This window comes from Asterias rubens, chromosome 16 (assembly GCF_902459465.1).
Source record: "Asterias rubens chromosome 16, eAstRub1.3, whole genome shotgun sequence".
NCBI lineage: Eukaryota > Metazoa > Echinodermata > Asteroidea > Forcipulatida > Asteriidae > Asterias > Asterias rubens.
This window is the reverse complement of record NC_047077.1, coordinates 7,274,994-7,288,497: the sequence shown is the minus strand read 5'-3', so window position 1 is coordinate 7,288,497 and position 13,504 is coordinate 7,274,994. Positions and strand designations below refer to the sequence as shown.

The 13,504-nt window shown below is 40.4% G+C and overlaps 1 protein-coding gene across 1 annotated transcript; it reads right to left on the bottom strand.

Moving 5' to 3' along the window:
* Positions 1-730: 730 nt before the first annotated feature.
* LOC117300799 (germinal-center associated nuclear protein-like) lies at positions 731-13,455 on the bottom strand. Its single transcript, XM_033784610.1, has 11 exons — positions 13,314-13,455; positions 10,561-10,663; positions 8,664-9,887; positions 8,177-8,376; positions 7,295-7,415; positions 5,792-5,959; positions 4,027-4,125; positions 3,470-3,612; positions 3,178-3,228; positions 1,710-1,921; positions 731-941 (listed from the first exon to the last, which is right to left on the bottom strand). Exons 1-11 carry the CDS (start codon positions 13,347-13,349, stop codon positions 731-733), a joined length of 2,568 nt encoding a protein of 855 aa, XP_033640501.1. The 5' UTR covers positions 13,350-13,455.
* Between the last annotated feature and the right edge of the window lie 49 nt (positions 13,456-13,504).

Below are 13,504 nucleotides of genomic sequence, written 5' to 3'. Positions count from 1 at the left end.
GACAGGGATTTAAACTGACAATTTCTTTTCGTCTAGGTGGTCGTAAGGTTAGACTGCATAACTTACACAATTTGCAATCACAAGGTTGAGGGTTCGAACCCTACCAAACTAACTGCTGATTTCACAATGACTTGTTGTTGTCTAGTTACTGAATCACAATGTCTTGATTTGTACAATTCATAATAACAGAAGTTAAACCAATGTTTGTATGAGAGAGATTGGCCGTTGACAGCTTTGTGTTTATTTCCCATTGTGGGAGTTTGCCGAGTTCCCTTGACGGGAAGATCATCTCAACCTTCAAACAAACAAATAAACAAACAATCCAGTGACTAGACCACTATAACTTTGAGTCCAACGAGCTACACCACTCACTCCAATAGGCCTCATTGGCGGGATTCAAACCAACCTCATGATGACCAGAACAACATTGGCGTTGCTGGATCGCTTAACTATGAAATGCCAATGAATTTAACATTACAGCCCTTGCTATCTCTGTAGTAACAAAATCTGCAAAGCAAATAATACCTATAGACCTTATGCACATGATGTCATATCAGTAGAGCGCCCTCACCTAGAGGTAAAAAAAAGTAACCTGTGCGCCGCGTGTACAAATCTGTGCATTTCGATCATATTCATTTTGATAATTGTTTATGATATTTTACCTCTAAGATTGACTGGATGACGCCAATATGCATAAGGTCTATTGGCAGAAAAAAAATTGAAACATCACTTACCTGAGAATGTCTCTATCGTTCAGATTCAGGAGAATGTCGTACGCTCGGAACTCGGCTTCGTTCGGGCAAACAGTTCCCTCGCCTGCCAGGTCGTGGTAGAACTGCTTCAGGGATTGCATGCACTTGGTGAGATTCTCGTTGTTGATCTTGGGGTCGATTGTGTTGCGGTCCTCCTCGCAAAGACGATGTGAACAGAAGATATGAAATCTGAAAGATCGGTGGAAATTTTTATTTTATTTGAATTTACCTTTTTTATTTGGGCGAGTCTCATTGAAGTGTGCCATTTACAGCTTGCCCCTCCGAGATTATTTTCAAAGTCGGCAGACACAAGAATGCCAGGCCTAGAATTTCATCTTTGAGAGGGCAAGTACATTTTCACATTGCAATGGGCACTTCTGTTAAAATAAATTAAGATACTGACTAAATAGGGGAAATGACAAAATAGGGATAGATTGATCAGTTGGTAAAACACCGGCATGTTGAACCAGAGGTCGTTGGTTCATCTTCTAGGAAATTTTGCCTTTGTTCAATCCCAAATTGGAATAGAGAAAGATTAGTATGATATGGTAAGTCGTTCCAAAAGGAATGGGCAGCAATGCTTCATCCCATGATATTTTGGCCATAGGTTTCCTTAAAATATGTTTGTTACAAGATCTCATAAACTGACGGTTGGAAAGATAGGGTTGGAGTCCTTCTAAAAGATTTATTAATGAGCGACAGACATACACCAAGGACATTGAAGATAATTCTGTCCTTAATGGGTAGCCAATGTAGATCGTTCAGGATTGGTGTGATGTGTTCTCTAGTGTAAAACCGGGTTACAATTCCAGCAGCAATATTTTGAAGGCGACACAAACGTTTAATTTGATTATTAGGCAGACCATAGAGATGAGAGTTTCCCAAGGTTAAAACCAAATAATGTTCTTTATCCCCTCTGCAAATTCAACACAAATTTCCAAACCAAACTTCACCCACCTTGCACATTTCTCCATGAGATCAATGGCCGTCAGGTTACACAGATCCTGCTGGGTAATATCTTTCCGGATTCCTCTCGTCCGACTCCAGAGGAAGTCAAACCATTCCTCCCAATGGCCGTCCCGTCCGTTATTCATGATGTAGCGCATCAAGTAGTTCATAGTCATGGTGAGAACTGGGGCAGGGCGCATGTCATGGGGCAAGGGTTCTTCCTGAGAAGGAGAATACAACACGGCTCAGATAAAGTACAGCACTAGTAAAGACGTATCTGATTGGGAGACTTTGGAATGCTAGGTGGCAGCAGACTTATACCAGGTAAGTTGTCATTGTTCACGTAGTTCTGAGCATGCACGCATTACCGAGAACAATGGATTTTACCTGGTAAGTCTGCTGCCACCAAGCGTCCCGAAAGTAGCAGTCGCGGTTCTCTCCATGTACAAGCAAGCGTATTGGGCTGATTAAAGCGAATTGCTTGTCAATATGCGCACATTTCGGCTGGTATGCACTGTCTAATACTTTACAAAAATTATCAAGATAAAACCATTTCTAACGCTTTAACATTCACATTAGCAGGTCTGGAATTTCATCTTGGAAAGGGCAAGGCCATTTTCCTTTTTGTAAAGGGCACTTCCATTGGGAAAATCTTGAAGTCTATGGGAAACTTTTGGAGGGGCACCAAGGCCAAAAGACCAGGGACAACAGAGGCCATGGCCTTCATGGTCTCCGTGTAAGTGAAACTTCGACAGGTTGGAACATGTCAATGCTGAGACTGATACCTGTACATTGTACATGTATGTGGGAAAGCACCAATGTTCTCCCAAATCCAAATATAGAGGGCGCCAATGCTCAATAATAGTTAATCTTAATGGAGATAATACCATAAAGCATAGCTCCAGCAATGTCGCCAAGTCTTGATTATCTCACAAAGACACCTTACATTATGGAACAAGTTGACTCATCTTGACCATTTTCTCCCCAAAGAAATCTTATTTAATCCTACAGAATTATTGGGGCAAATCCCTTTACTTAGCGATAAATGTATAAGTGGGTTCTTTTATGTGCATTATAAGGGACCTACAGCTTTTCTACCCATCCGAACAGCAAAGCAATAATGGTAAAGTGTCTTGCTTAAAGACACAAGTATCACAACTGGGACTCAAACCCACACTCTGCTGATAAGAAACACCAGAGCTCGAGTGAGGTGCGCTAGACCAATCAGTCAAGACATATGACACCCCTGTAGCTCCTTTACCATTTGTGTCGTGTCATGGCCTAGTGGTCAAGACCACCGAATTCAAACAATGGTGTTTGATAACCCTGTTTCAGCCCCAAGAGTATGTGGCAATGGCCCCTGGAAAAATAATTGATTGTAACCCACACCTTCAAGTGTCTGGCGACTTGCATACAAAAAAATATATAACAAAATAGGTGTAGAGAAGCAATTTACAAAATTGGAAATGAAACCTACCTGATCTGCAGAGGACCTGCTGTATTCTTTGACTGCTGTTTCATGGTTGACCTTAGAAAGGATAAGACAGAAAACAGTAAGATAATGAGTAGGATTTGAAACTTTGCATGGTGGAAATAAGATATAGAAGAGTTTGCGGTAACACCATGTAATGACTATCTCTAATGAGTTGAGGTGGTTCTGAAAAGAACCGTTGGTTTAACTCGACGTTTCGATCAGTATGCTCTGATCGTCTTCTGGAGAATGCAGAAGCATTGGTTAATTTTGTTAATTAATGTATCGTTTCTCCTACCTTGTCGGATATTCCTGATAAGGTTTCAAATGGGTGTAGCCGGCGTTGGACCACCCTCATATAACGTTCCTTCTCTGGGCACATATCTGGGCAGGTTCCCTTGATGGCATTGGTTGAGGCTAGGTTAGATTGTTTCTTAAGTCCTGGAGTAAAAAAAAGAAGAAGAGAATTTCCATTAAAAGGATAATACATCTTTAGTCTTTGGAAGAGTTGAATCATTCATGTTTACCAATAACAATAACTAGGAAGAAACTATGAATAAAAAGTAAACTTGCGCCAATTTCATAGAGCTGCTTAAGCAAAAAATAGCTTGCTTATTTTATACATGTTACTGGCCAAAATTTCATGTCGTATACATTGCTTGTGACTGGTATTTAGCTGTTGATTACTTAGCATAGCAATTGAGTGGAGTCTTGGCCGTTAATCTGATTTTACCAAGCAAAGATTTTTTTGCTTAAGCAAAATTTAGTGCTTAAGCAGCTCTACGAAATTGGCCCAGTGCCTTGAAGGATTGTGTGACCTCATTTCACTAAAATAACATGGCAGGGTTACTTTACCTTGTCTGGCTATTTTATCTCTGTTCTCCAAGATGTCGTATCTTTCTTGGGCCGTCAGTCCCACTGTCTTGCTCAGCAGATGCGCAGGTACAGCCAGGGCTTTATAATGAAAAAATCAAATCCATTTGTACTCCGCTGTTATACAAACAAATCTGGACCAGTAAAACCCGTAGCTGCAAGCTCTGCAGTCTTATGGATTTGCTCCAAGCCCTGGTACAGTCTCCTACAGCAGCTTAGACCGCAAATAGTGTTTAACAGTTTTCTGCTAAGCAAACAATGATCAGGATCATCACTTGTGTAGCATTTTTACTCTGGTGTTGTACAAAAACTTCCTGTCCAGAAACACTTTTCTAGCTGCAAGCCTGCAGTCTTGTGGGTTTTCACCAAGCGCTAGGCCCAATCTCATATAGCTGCTTATAAAACTTGCTAAACAGTTTTCTGCTAAGCAAGTATTAGCAGGATACTAGTCACAGCTGGTACATGTTGGATGGTACATGTACTTACTTTGGTAAGTACAATTTTGTTGTGCTTAGCTCATTTTGGGTTTGAGCAGCTCTATGAAATTTATTTTGTGTAGTAGCAGTCAATGGCCCAAGTTTAACAAGTTCCTGCAAAATTAGACTAGTTGATTTTGACTTGTTTAAAAAGTAACTGTTATGCGAACTGAACATATAACAAATACCATTGTGGAAACCAAATGCACAATACACTAGCCATGGGGTTTCCATGTAATACCGGTGTGGCAGGAGATTCTGTTTCCCCGGAGATTCTGTCCCCCATCAGAGATTCGGTCCCCCCATTAGGCAAACTGTGTACAAACTTCTTCCGATAGCGCCCCCTTTTGAATCATCCTCCTAAGCCCATGTTAATTTCCCATGAGGGGGACCAAATCTTCAGCGGACAAAATTCCCTGGGACACCGGCCGTACAAACAGGAGAAACACACATGCACCAAGTTCTAGCCTTGCAGTTATAGTACTTTGTGGCAGTCTGTTGTACCCTTCAAGGAAAGGTTTAGTCAAACTAATACCGATAACAACTTTTTGTAGGATACAAATTTTGAGAAACATTTCACTTTAAAGGGTGTATGTACTTTTTGTAGGACAAAAAACACAATGTCCACAGATTTACACCAAACTTACACAGTTTGAAGATATTGATAGTACAAAGCTTCCCTGAAAATATTAGTAGTTTTGGGGAAATGAGTAAAAACAATGGCATGAAAATAATTTTGGTCTCATGAGACCCAATTTTTTTTAAAGCATTACCAAACGTATTTTTATGACATTGTTTTACTCATTTCTCAAAAACTACAGCACCTCATTAAGTAATATTTGAAGGGAAGCTTTCCACTATCATTATCTTCAAACCTTGTAAGTTTAATGTAAATCAATGGACATTTTGAAAAAGTAGACAAATCCTTTAAAAGGTAATGTGGCTGATATAAAACAAAACAAAAATTTCAAAATTTAAATCCGAGAGGCTTTACTGACAATAATGTCTACCCAGATTGTGTTTTACAAATACAGATTATTCTTCCTGCATGGACATAATTGTTCTGGATTTTCGGTGATATCTAAAAAACATAAACACCTTTTGAAATGAAAATTTCAAAGATTAGTTTTCTTGCATATCTATAAAAACGATCAGACAGTTCCAAAAACAGAGATATTTTTCACTCCAAAGGAACTGGTGATCAGAAAAAGTTCCACCACAGACATATGTGGGGAGTCAATGCTTTAGTAACTTGAATAAGGTTTCCTCACTTGTTTTCTGTTGGCTGCTCACTTTGGCTTGCCCTGCACCCTGCCGCATGATGCTGGTTCCATCTTCCGGGTTAAGATTCGCATCCTTTTTGCGATTGAAGGGTACCAGTGATTGTCTAGGAATATCTCGCTTGGTCGGTGGTCTTCTAACACTTGACAATGGTTCGTCTAAAACAAGAAAACTTGATAATTAGATATCTATTATGTATCGTTGCGGTACCCGCTGCCACAAAATAGGATTTGAACTACCTCTAGCTACCGGGCAACCTTGGTAGTCTAGTGGGTAAGACACTGAGCCTCTAGAATTGCAAGGGTCGAGGGTTCGAATCCCAACCGAGTAGTATGCCTGTAGTATTTTTCACAGGACTGCGGAAAGTGCAGAGTATACAGTGCTAGGGTAAAACCATAGAAACAGCGCCCAATGTCATAGCTACTTTAGCATAAAGAGGAGCGAAGCACATCCAAAATATGCTCACTAGAATGGGGTAACCTACCAAAACACCATGTCACATGCACCATTTGTGACTGGTGCCCTGCTAATTTCTGCTAAGCAGTAAATTGTTAAGTGACATTATCTGTTTCAAGGGTTTCGATACCTTTTGTATTTTTTTGCCACGAGATGAATCCCTACTCACGGTGAATGAAGGTGTATGTAATATAATTGTATTTACCTGTACAAGTTTCAGCTTCATTAGTCGTCGGGTTTTTGATAAAAAGGTGAAAATCACAAAGCAATTTTTTCAGGAGAGTTGGGTAAAAAAAAATGTTTGACATTGCTTCACTCATTTCTCAAAATCTACAGCACCTCAGCAAGTGATATTTAAAGGGAAGCTCTCTACCATCATTTTCTTCAAATCGTGTAAAGGCCAAGTCACACTGCAGCGAATACGAAAACGTTCACGACTCTAAGAGAACGTATTCTATTGGTTGAATTTCTCCACGCAGAATATGCCCACGCTTATTCAACCAATCGAGGGTGTGCATTTTTAACGTTCTTGTTTTCGTTCTCATTATCGAGGCCTGTGCGACCGGGCCGTAAGTTTAATGTAAATCTGTGGACATGTTTTTGTGGCGTACAAAAAGTACCCAAACCCTTTAAAGGCAGTGGACACTATTGGTAATTGTCACAGACTAGCCTTCACAGTTGGTGTATCTCAACATATGCATAAAATAACTAACCTGTGAAAATTTGAGCTCAATCGGTCATCGAACTTGCGAGATAATAATGAAAGAAAAAACACCCTTGTCACATGAAGTTCTGTGCGTTTAGATGGTTGATTTCGAGACCTCAAGTTCTAAACTTGAGGTCTCGAAATCAAATTCGTGGAAAATTACTTCTTTATCGAAAACTATGGCACTTCAGTGGGAGCCGTTTCTCACATAGTTTTGTACCATCAATCTCTCCCCATTACTCGTCACCAAGAAAGGTTTTATGCTAATAATTATTTTGAGTAATTACCAATAGTGTCCACTGCCTTTAAGGAACAATTCCGTTAGACTTACCATCCACTAATTGTCTGTTCTCCAATCTGGTGCCCTGCTCAGTTTGCCTCCAGAATATGCTGACAGGATCGGTACCTCGCTTCATTACGCGAACTTTCCTCTTTGCATTGGCAGCAGCATCCTATAGGAACATCAAAAGGTTTACATTATAGCACAAATAGAGGTGACTGGGGGCTCTGAACTAGTAAAACCATGTTACAATATTTAACAAATTATATGTGAATTAAAAAAAAAATTTTAGGTAAAGGGCTACAAGGAAGAAAACATAGAAATTAATGCAGAAACTCAATGGAGCTGAATGTATGAATTGATATTCCTCTTAAAACATGGCAGATCATAGGATGAAGGGAAACATGCACCAGGCAAGGAGTTCCAAAGAGATGCGTAATGTTCTCCCATGTTAAGATTATCCATATCATGTTCTTAAGCCTGGGGTGCAATCCACCTGCACAATTTTTTCTTTTTTTCAATTCAATGAAAATGTAAGTTTATTTCTGTACTCACAATGAGAAAAGACAGAATCATATAGACAAAAATAAAGTAATACAATACAAAGATATATGTGATTTGAGGAATTGCATGGCGAGGTATCAATTATATCGTTGGTTTGCGGTAACACCATGTGTGTATCTACTTGCCAGATAGAGTTTGTTCTAAGAAAACTGTCTTTCTTTATTCTACTATCCGATGATCGGGAGACTTCTCAGTTCTGAAAAGAACTGTCTTGATTTTTAACTACTACTGGGGTGAAAGGTATAGAAAATTGGCTGGGACCACTACTTTAGCTTATACATGGAGGATCGTAATTAACTGCACTACTGCGGAGTCAGTTCTTAATCACTAATTATTATTATTATTAATGTTGTAGGGAAATACACTTACGTGATTCTCGAACGTGATTGTGGCAGAATTCTTACTCGGGTTTGGTGTAACTCGTTTGACAGAACCAAACTTGGTGAAAATCCCCCGAAGAAGTTCTTTAGAGTTGACCGATGGGGGCACTCCCTTAATGTGAATAGAAGTTAAATGTTTAACTTCTTCTGGACTGGTGTATCGCCGTGAGGATGTGGAAGTCCTTCGAGCTGTGGAAGAAAAAAAGCAAGGTTACTTCCAGACTTTTAATTTCGTATAACCCTTTAGCACTCATACGACCCGAAGGCGCCCTGCCTATTACGCGCATACCGCCCCCACCCGCCTTCAAAGTTTGACATTGTGTATTTTGAAATCTAAACATGCGAATAAACCGCAGCAACAGCTGTAGATACAGTGCAATCTCAAGATGACAACAGTCTAAAAATAACACTTAGTCCCCCATAAGATAAAATGACGCTGTCCGCCTATTTGTTTCAGTCTGAAGAAGCATTCTTACCTGGTTTATTTTCATCCCGATGTTTTTTCCTCACATCTTCAGCCTGCTTTTCTGGGCTGGGTCGTTTCCGCTCAACAGGGCTGTGACGCTTTCTCTCATCGAGATTCTTTCTTTCGTCGAGACGCTTTCTTTCGTCGACACGTTTTCTTTCGTCGACACGCTTTCTTTCGTCGGGACTGTGTCCTTGTCTCCTATCCGGGCTGCGGCTTCTTGTCCTGGACCGAGGGTCACGATCCATTCCGCTAGCCTCGGCGAGCGCTTTCCCGAATAACCCAGCTCTTTTGATAACTGGCTTCTTAGGCTTGGGTTCTTTCTTAGAGGCGCCAAAGGTCTCCAAATCAGTGATGTCACCTTGAGAGCTTGATGAGAAAGGGTCATCAAAAGTTGTGAGTGTCCGTTTGCGGGCGGCTTCTGCTCTACTAGGAGAGAGTTGCCTCTTTGCCTCGCGCTGAGCTGAAGGTTCGTTTACCTTTCCGAAAAGTGTCTGTGATGGCGGTTTTTGTTCTGCCTGAACCGCTGCAGTAGCTTCAAGCGGCGCACTCCCCGAAGCTGGACCTTCTCGTCTGAAGACAACTTTGGATGAAGGTTGGTCTGTGAAGGTTGTCACCGGCTTTGCAGACTTGGATTGAACAGTATCTGCTGTCTGGAGTGCCTTCCCGAAGAGGTTTCTGGTCACTGATTCTCGTCCGGGAACAGCTTCTTGGGTCTTAAAAAGTGTTTCAGGAATCCCCGATGTCATGGAACCTGTCGAAGGTACTCCTCGAGTCAGACGTTCAAATGGATTGTTGGATGATGGGGAGACACGCCCGAAGACATGTTCTGGTTTTCCAAACAAACTCTTCGGAGGAGAGACACCCCGGAACGGGTGTCCACTTTCATGCTTAGCAGAATCATCTGAAGGCTTCTGTGATGAGCTAAACATTCTTGAGGAGAAAGTAGCTCCCGAGTAAGCACCTTGTCCAGCTTCAGTGGATTTCCCAAACAGGGAAGTAGTACCACTCAGACTGGAGTTGTCTGCGGCAGCTACGATCCTTCTTTGGGAGGTTTTCGCCAGATCAGGACTACTATCACTTCCTTGTGAGAGGCCCTCTACTGTTCTCTGGATGACCAGGTTAGTACCAGACGACGGGGAATCTGTAGCGAAGACTGTACGTCCACTGAACAGCCCTCTACTTGAGCTTTGACCATCTTCTTCCAGTGAGTCGCGAGAGCGCCTTGCCCTTCCTGAAATAAAATCATCATAATAGCGTTCCGGGATTAGGGTCATTGGTCTGAAATCAACTTCAATACCTCAGACCTGGAATTTTATCTTTGAGACGGCAATGCCATATTAACTGTTGTATTCATTTTCAACAATAGCCATTTCAATTAATTTCACCAAAAATTGTTAACCAAATTTGTTAAAGACACTGGACACTATTGGTAATTGTCAAAGACCAGTCTTCCCGCTCGGTGTATCTCAACATATGCATTAAATAACTAACTTTTGAAAATTTGAGCTCAAACGGTCGTCGAAGTTGCGAGATAATAATGAAAGAAAAAACACCCTTGTCACACGAAGTTGTGTGCTTTCAGATGCTTGATTTCAAGACGTCAAATTCTGAATCTGATGTCTCGAAATCTAATTCGTGGAAAATTACTTCTTTCTCGAAAACTACATTGCTTCAGAGGGAGCCATTTCTCACAATGTTTTATACTATCAACCTCTCCCCATTACCTGTGTCCAAGTAAGGTTTTATGTTAATAATTATTTTGAGTAATTACCAATAGTGTCCACTGCCTTTAAATCCAAAATGTAACACGTGTCTTGGCATTTTGTGATGATAAGGCCCTATACAGAAATAATTAGTCTTCAAGAGGTTTTAAGCACTTGACAATATATTTACTGAAGACTTACTTGGCACACGCCCAAACGACCTGGAGTCCTCAGGATTGGCCTGTCGTCTCCCCCTTCCTCCCCGTGGTCCACCCTGAGAAAGCCGACGAACTGCTTCTTTCTTCTGAAAAACAAAATATATAAAAGTGTCCAGGAAACTGTTTTCTTATTATTATTACATGAAGGTATTAACAAAGAAAAAGTTCCTTCTCCCAATCCTGGTTTTGTCTGCCCTTCAATACTTTGCTGTTCGACTACAAACTTGTGTTCATAAATACCCCAGACAGTTTCTCTATTCCTATTGGTGGAGAGTGCGTCACGGGGGGGTGTTTAAACGGTTGATAATGAACAGTGTTTATAACCGGCTGGCTTCCACATGTCAGGCACGCAAGATTATCATGCGGAACACAATTCATAGCTATTAGTAACAGCGCGTAACCTACATCTAAGCGCACGCGCGTAATCTATTTCTAAGCAACCCACGTGAAACAAAGTTTTTGAAAAAAATATTTCAAACCTCAAATTTTCAACTGTCAAAGTGTCTGTAATTGTATATTTTAAAAGTTTTTTAACAAAAGGGCATTTATGAATGGGAATTAAAGAGTAGTGACTCGTTCTTAAACGTTTGTTTAAAACCTTGCAGGGTCGATGCCAGGCGCTAAATCACACTGCAATTCGACCCTGCTGGCTTTAAATGGCCGTGTAAGAACTCGTCGCTACCCTTTTATTCTCTTATTCAGGTTGAAACAGGCATGTTGTCACCAACACCTTGAACTGACGATCTTTTTTTTCCCTTCTCATTTTTGTTGTATGTTTAGACAATGCTAACTGAGGTCTACAATCTCATAAAGACTTTGTCTGTGCTGGGCTCACAGGCCAGGGGACATGACACAATAGAGGTTTCACACACAAAATTGGTAGTTGGCTTGAATATCCCGAGCCACTTACCATGTGTACTTAAATGTTGTTGCTAATAAAGTATAATAAATAAAACATAATTTGTACGTACGACTCTAATGATATGTTTTGAGTAAATCTACTAATAGAGCTGTCCAAGTCCAGCCATAATTTTGTATTCACTAAAAAAAGGTAAAGTAGAGTTGTCTCAACCGTCGAGTTGTCCGAACGGTCTAGTGGTTTGAGGGACGAGTTGTCTGATATCCATCCAATTTGCTAATAGGCGTAGAGACATTATTCAAGATTGATGTTTGGAAAGTTACACCGAGAGGTGTCCGAACGGTCTAGTTGTTCGAGGGACGAGTTGTCTGACATCCGTCCAGTTTGATGAGAGGTATAGAGACATTTTTCAAGATTGATGTTTGGAAAGTTACACCTTTGGACTTTGGAGGAAGAATAATCGATGGCCTAATCGACGGGTCCTGGGCACGGTGGCACTCCACATCAATTTGAGCAGATAATAAAAGTTCAAGACTCAATCATGATATGAAAAATATTTCCTTTACATTGTCAAAAGCTGTGAGGGTAAGTGTAACTTTGAACAGTAATTTTTATTTTTTACTGTATACAGCATGTCGCAGGAGTTTATTTAGTTTATTGGGGTGTACATGTATGCGGGAATGTCGTACCACGATCACGTACTTGTACAAAGGCACAAAACTGCAAAGCATCCTTTGTGAAATGAAATTAGGAAGCCAGACCTACCAAGTCTCACCCAGGGTGCATTCCACCTGCCCAAGTGTTTCTGTTAAATGTTACTCTAATTTTCTTTTTGTGCGCCTTGGGTGTCTCTATTGAGACAGATATGTGCGCGTTATAAGTTTATAAATATTATTATTTATTATTATTAAATGTATCGCACCATTTTTTATCATTGGAAATGGAATGATTGGTTCTCTGTATAATGAAGAGGGCGACACTCACACTGTACGTACATGTAGTTTATTTTTGTAAACTTGTTTTGCTGTATAGTTTATGACATCAACTACACCAACCCATTATAAATTAAGTTGTTATTTCAAATCCACCTGACTGCGTTTCAACCACTGAAAACACACTATAATTCCGTTTTAAATAATTCCGTTTTTAATAAAATAAATATTTTTTTTGAAAAATCTGACGCTTATAATCTGAATCTGATCCTCTCGACTTGGCATCTCTCACACTTTAACTGGGCTGAGAGTGGGAACCCCGTTTTTTACTTTACACATCGTAGGGTCATATGTTATCAACCCTCAATAGTCATATGTTTTCGACCCCCAACTTTGATTCCCGTTTACCGCGAGACTGTGCAAGCTCCACCGGTGACAGAAGCTCTGCTGTTTACTCACGGTCTAAATCATGCTGAGAATAAAGTTTCCTGTCGTAGGTAATCATATGCGCAAACATTTATAAAATGATTAATTTTTGGTATGTATCCTGGGGTCATTGTAAAAAGGTTGGATAGACGATTTAAAAAAAATCTTTTAGTTTTTGATTGTGAACCATTTTCCTGTAAATATTGTGTTATCCTACTGAAAACCCATTGACCCCAGGATACATACAGATCTTACTAATTCGCGCGGTGTTCAAAGTTTTCGCAAGCGAGCTATTCTTGCGCAACTTTAAAATCATGTAAGAAAAGGACAAGGTTTGCGTAAAAAAAACATGGTAGCTTGCGCGAATTTGAAAAAAGTCCATCTTCAAAGATTGCGCCCAACGACCACAACAACATTTTCAGACTTGCATTAAAACTCAAACTAAAAAGTCAACACAACCATGGACTCGGAGCTATAAAACTTAACACAAACGAAAATGGCTAAGCACTTGTTCCTTACCTTTTTCTGGCTGTATGAGCCCCTGTTGGGGTTCATGTTTATATTTTGCTTGAGAACTTTCTCAAAGAAATTGACACTGTGAAACCATGGTGAAACAAAGTTATGGAAATTTCTGTCCTTTCGTCAATGCATGGTCAATGTCACATGCTCATTTCTGTCCGTTTCCTATTACTGACAATTGGTGGCGCTGT

What these genes read in the sequence shown, in the direction of transcription:
- LOC117300799 (XM_033784610.1), bottom strand. Translation starts at nt 13,349, where the DNA reads ATGAACCCCAACAGGGGCTCATACAGCCAGAAAAAG. An exon ending in GAACAGACAATTAGTGGATG is followed by an intron (nt 5,960 to 7,294) that starts GTAAGTCTAACG and finishes TTCTTGTTTTAG; the next exon opens with ACGAACCATTGTCAAGTGTT. An exon ending in AGATAAAATAGCCAGACAAG is followed by an intron (nt 3,613 to 4,026) that starts GTAAAGTAACCC and finishes TTTTTACTCCAG; the next exon opens with GACTTAAGAAACAATCTAAC.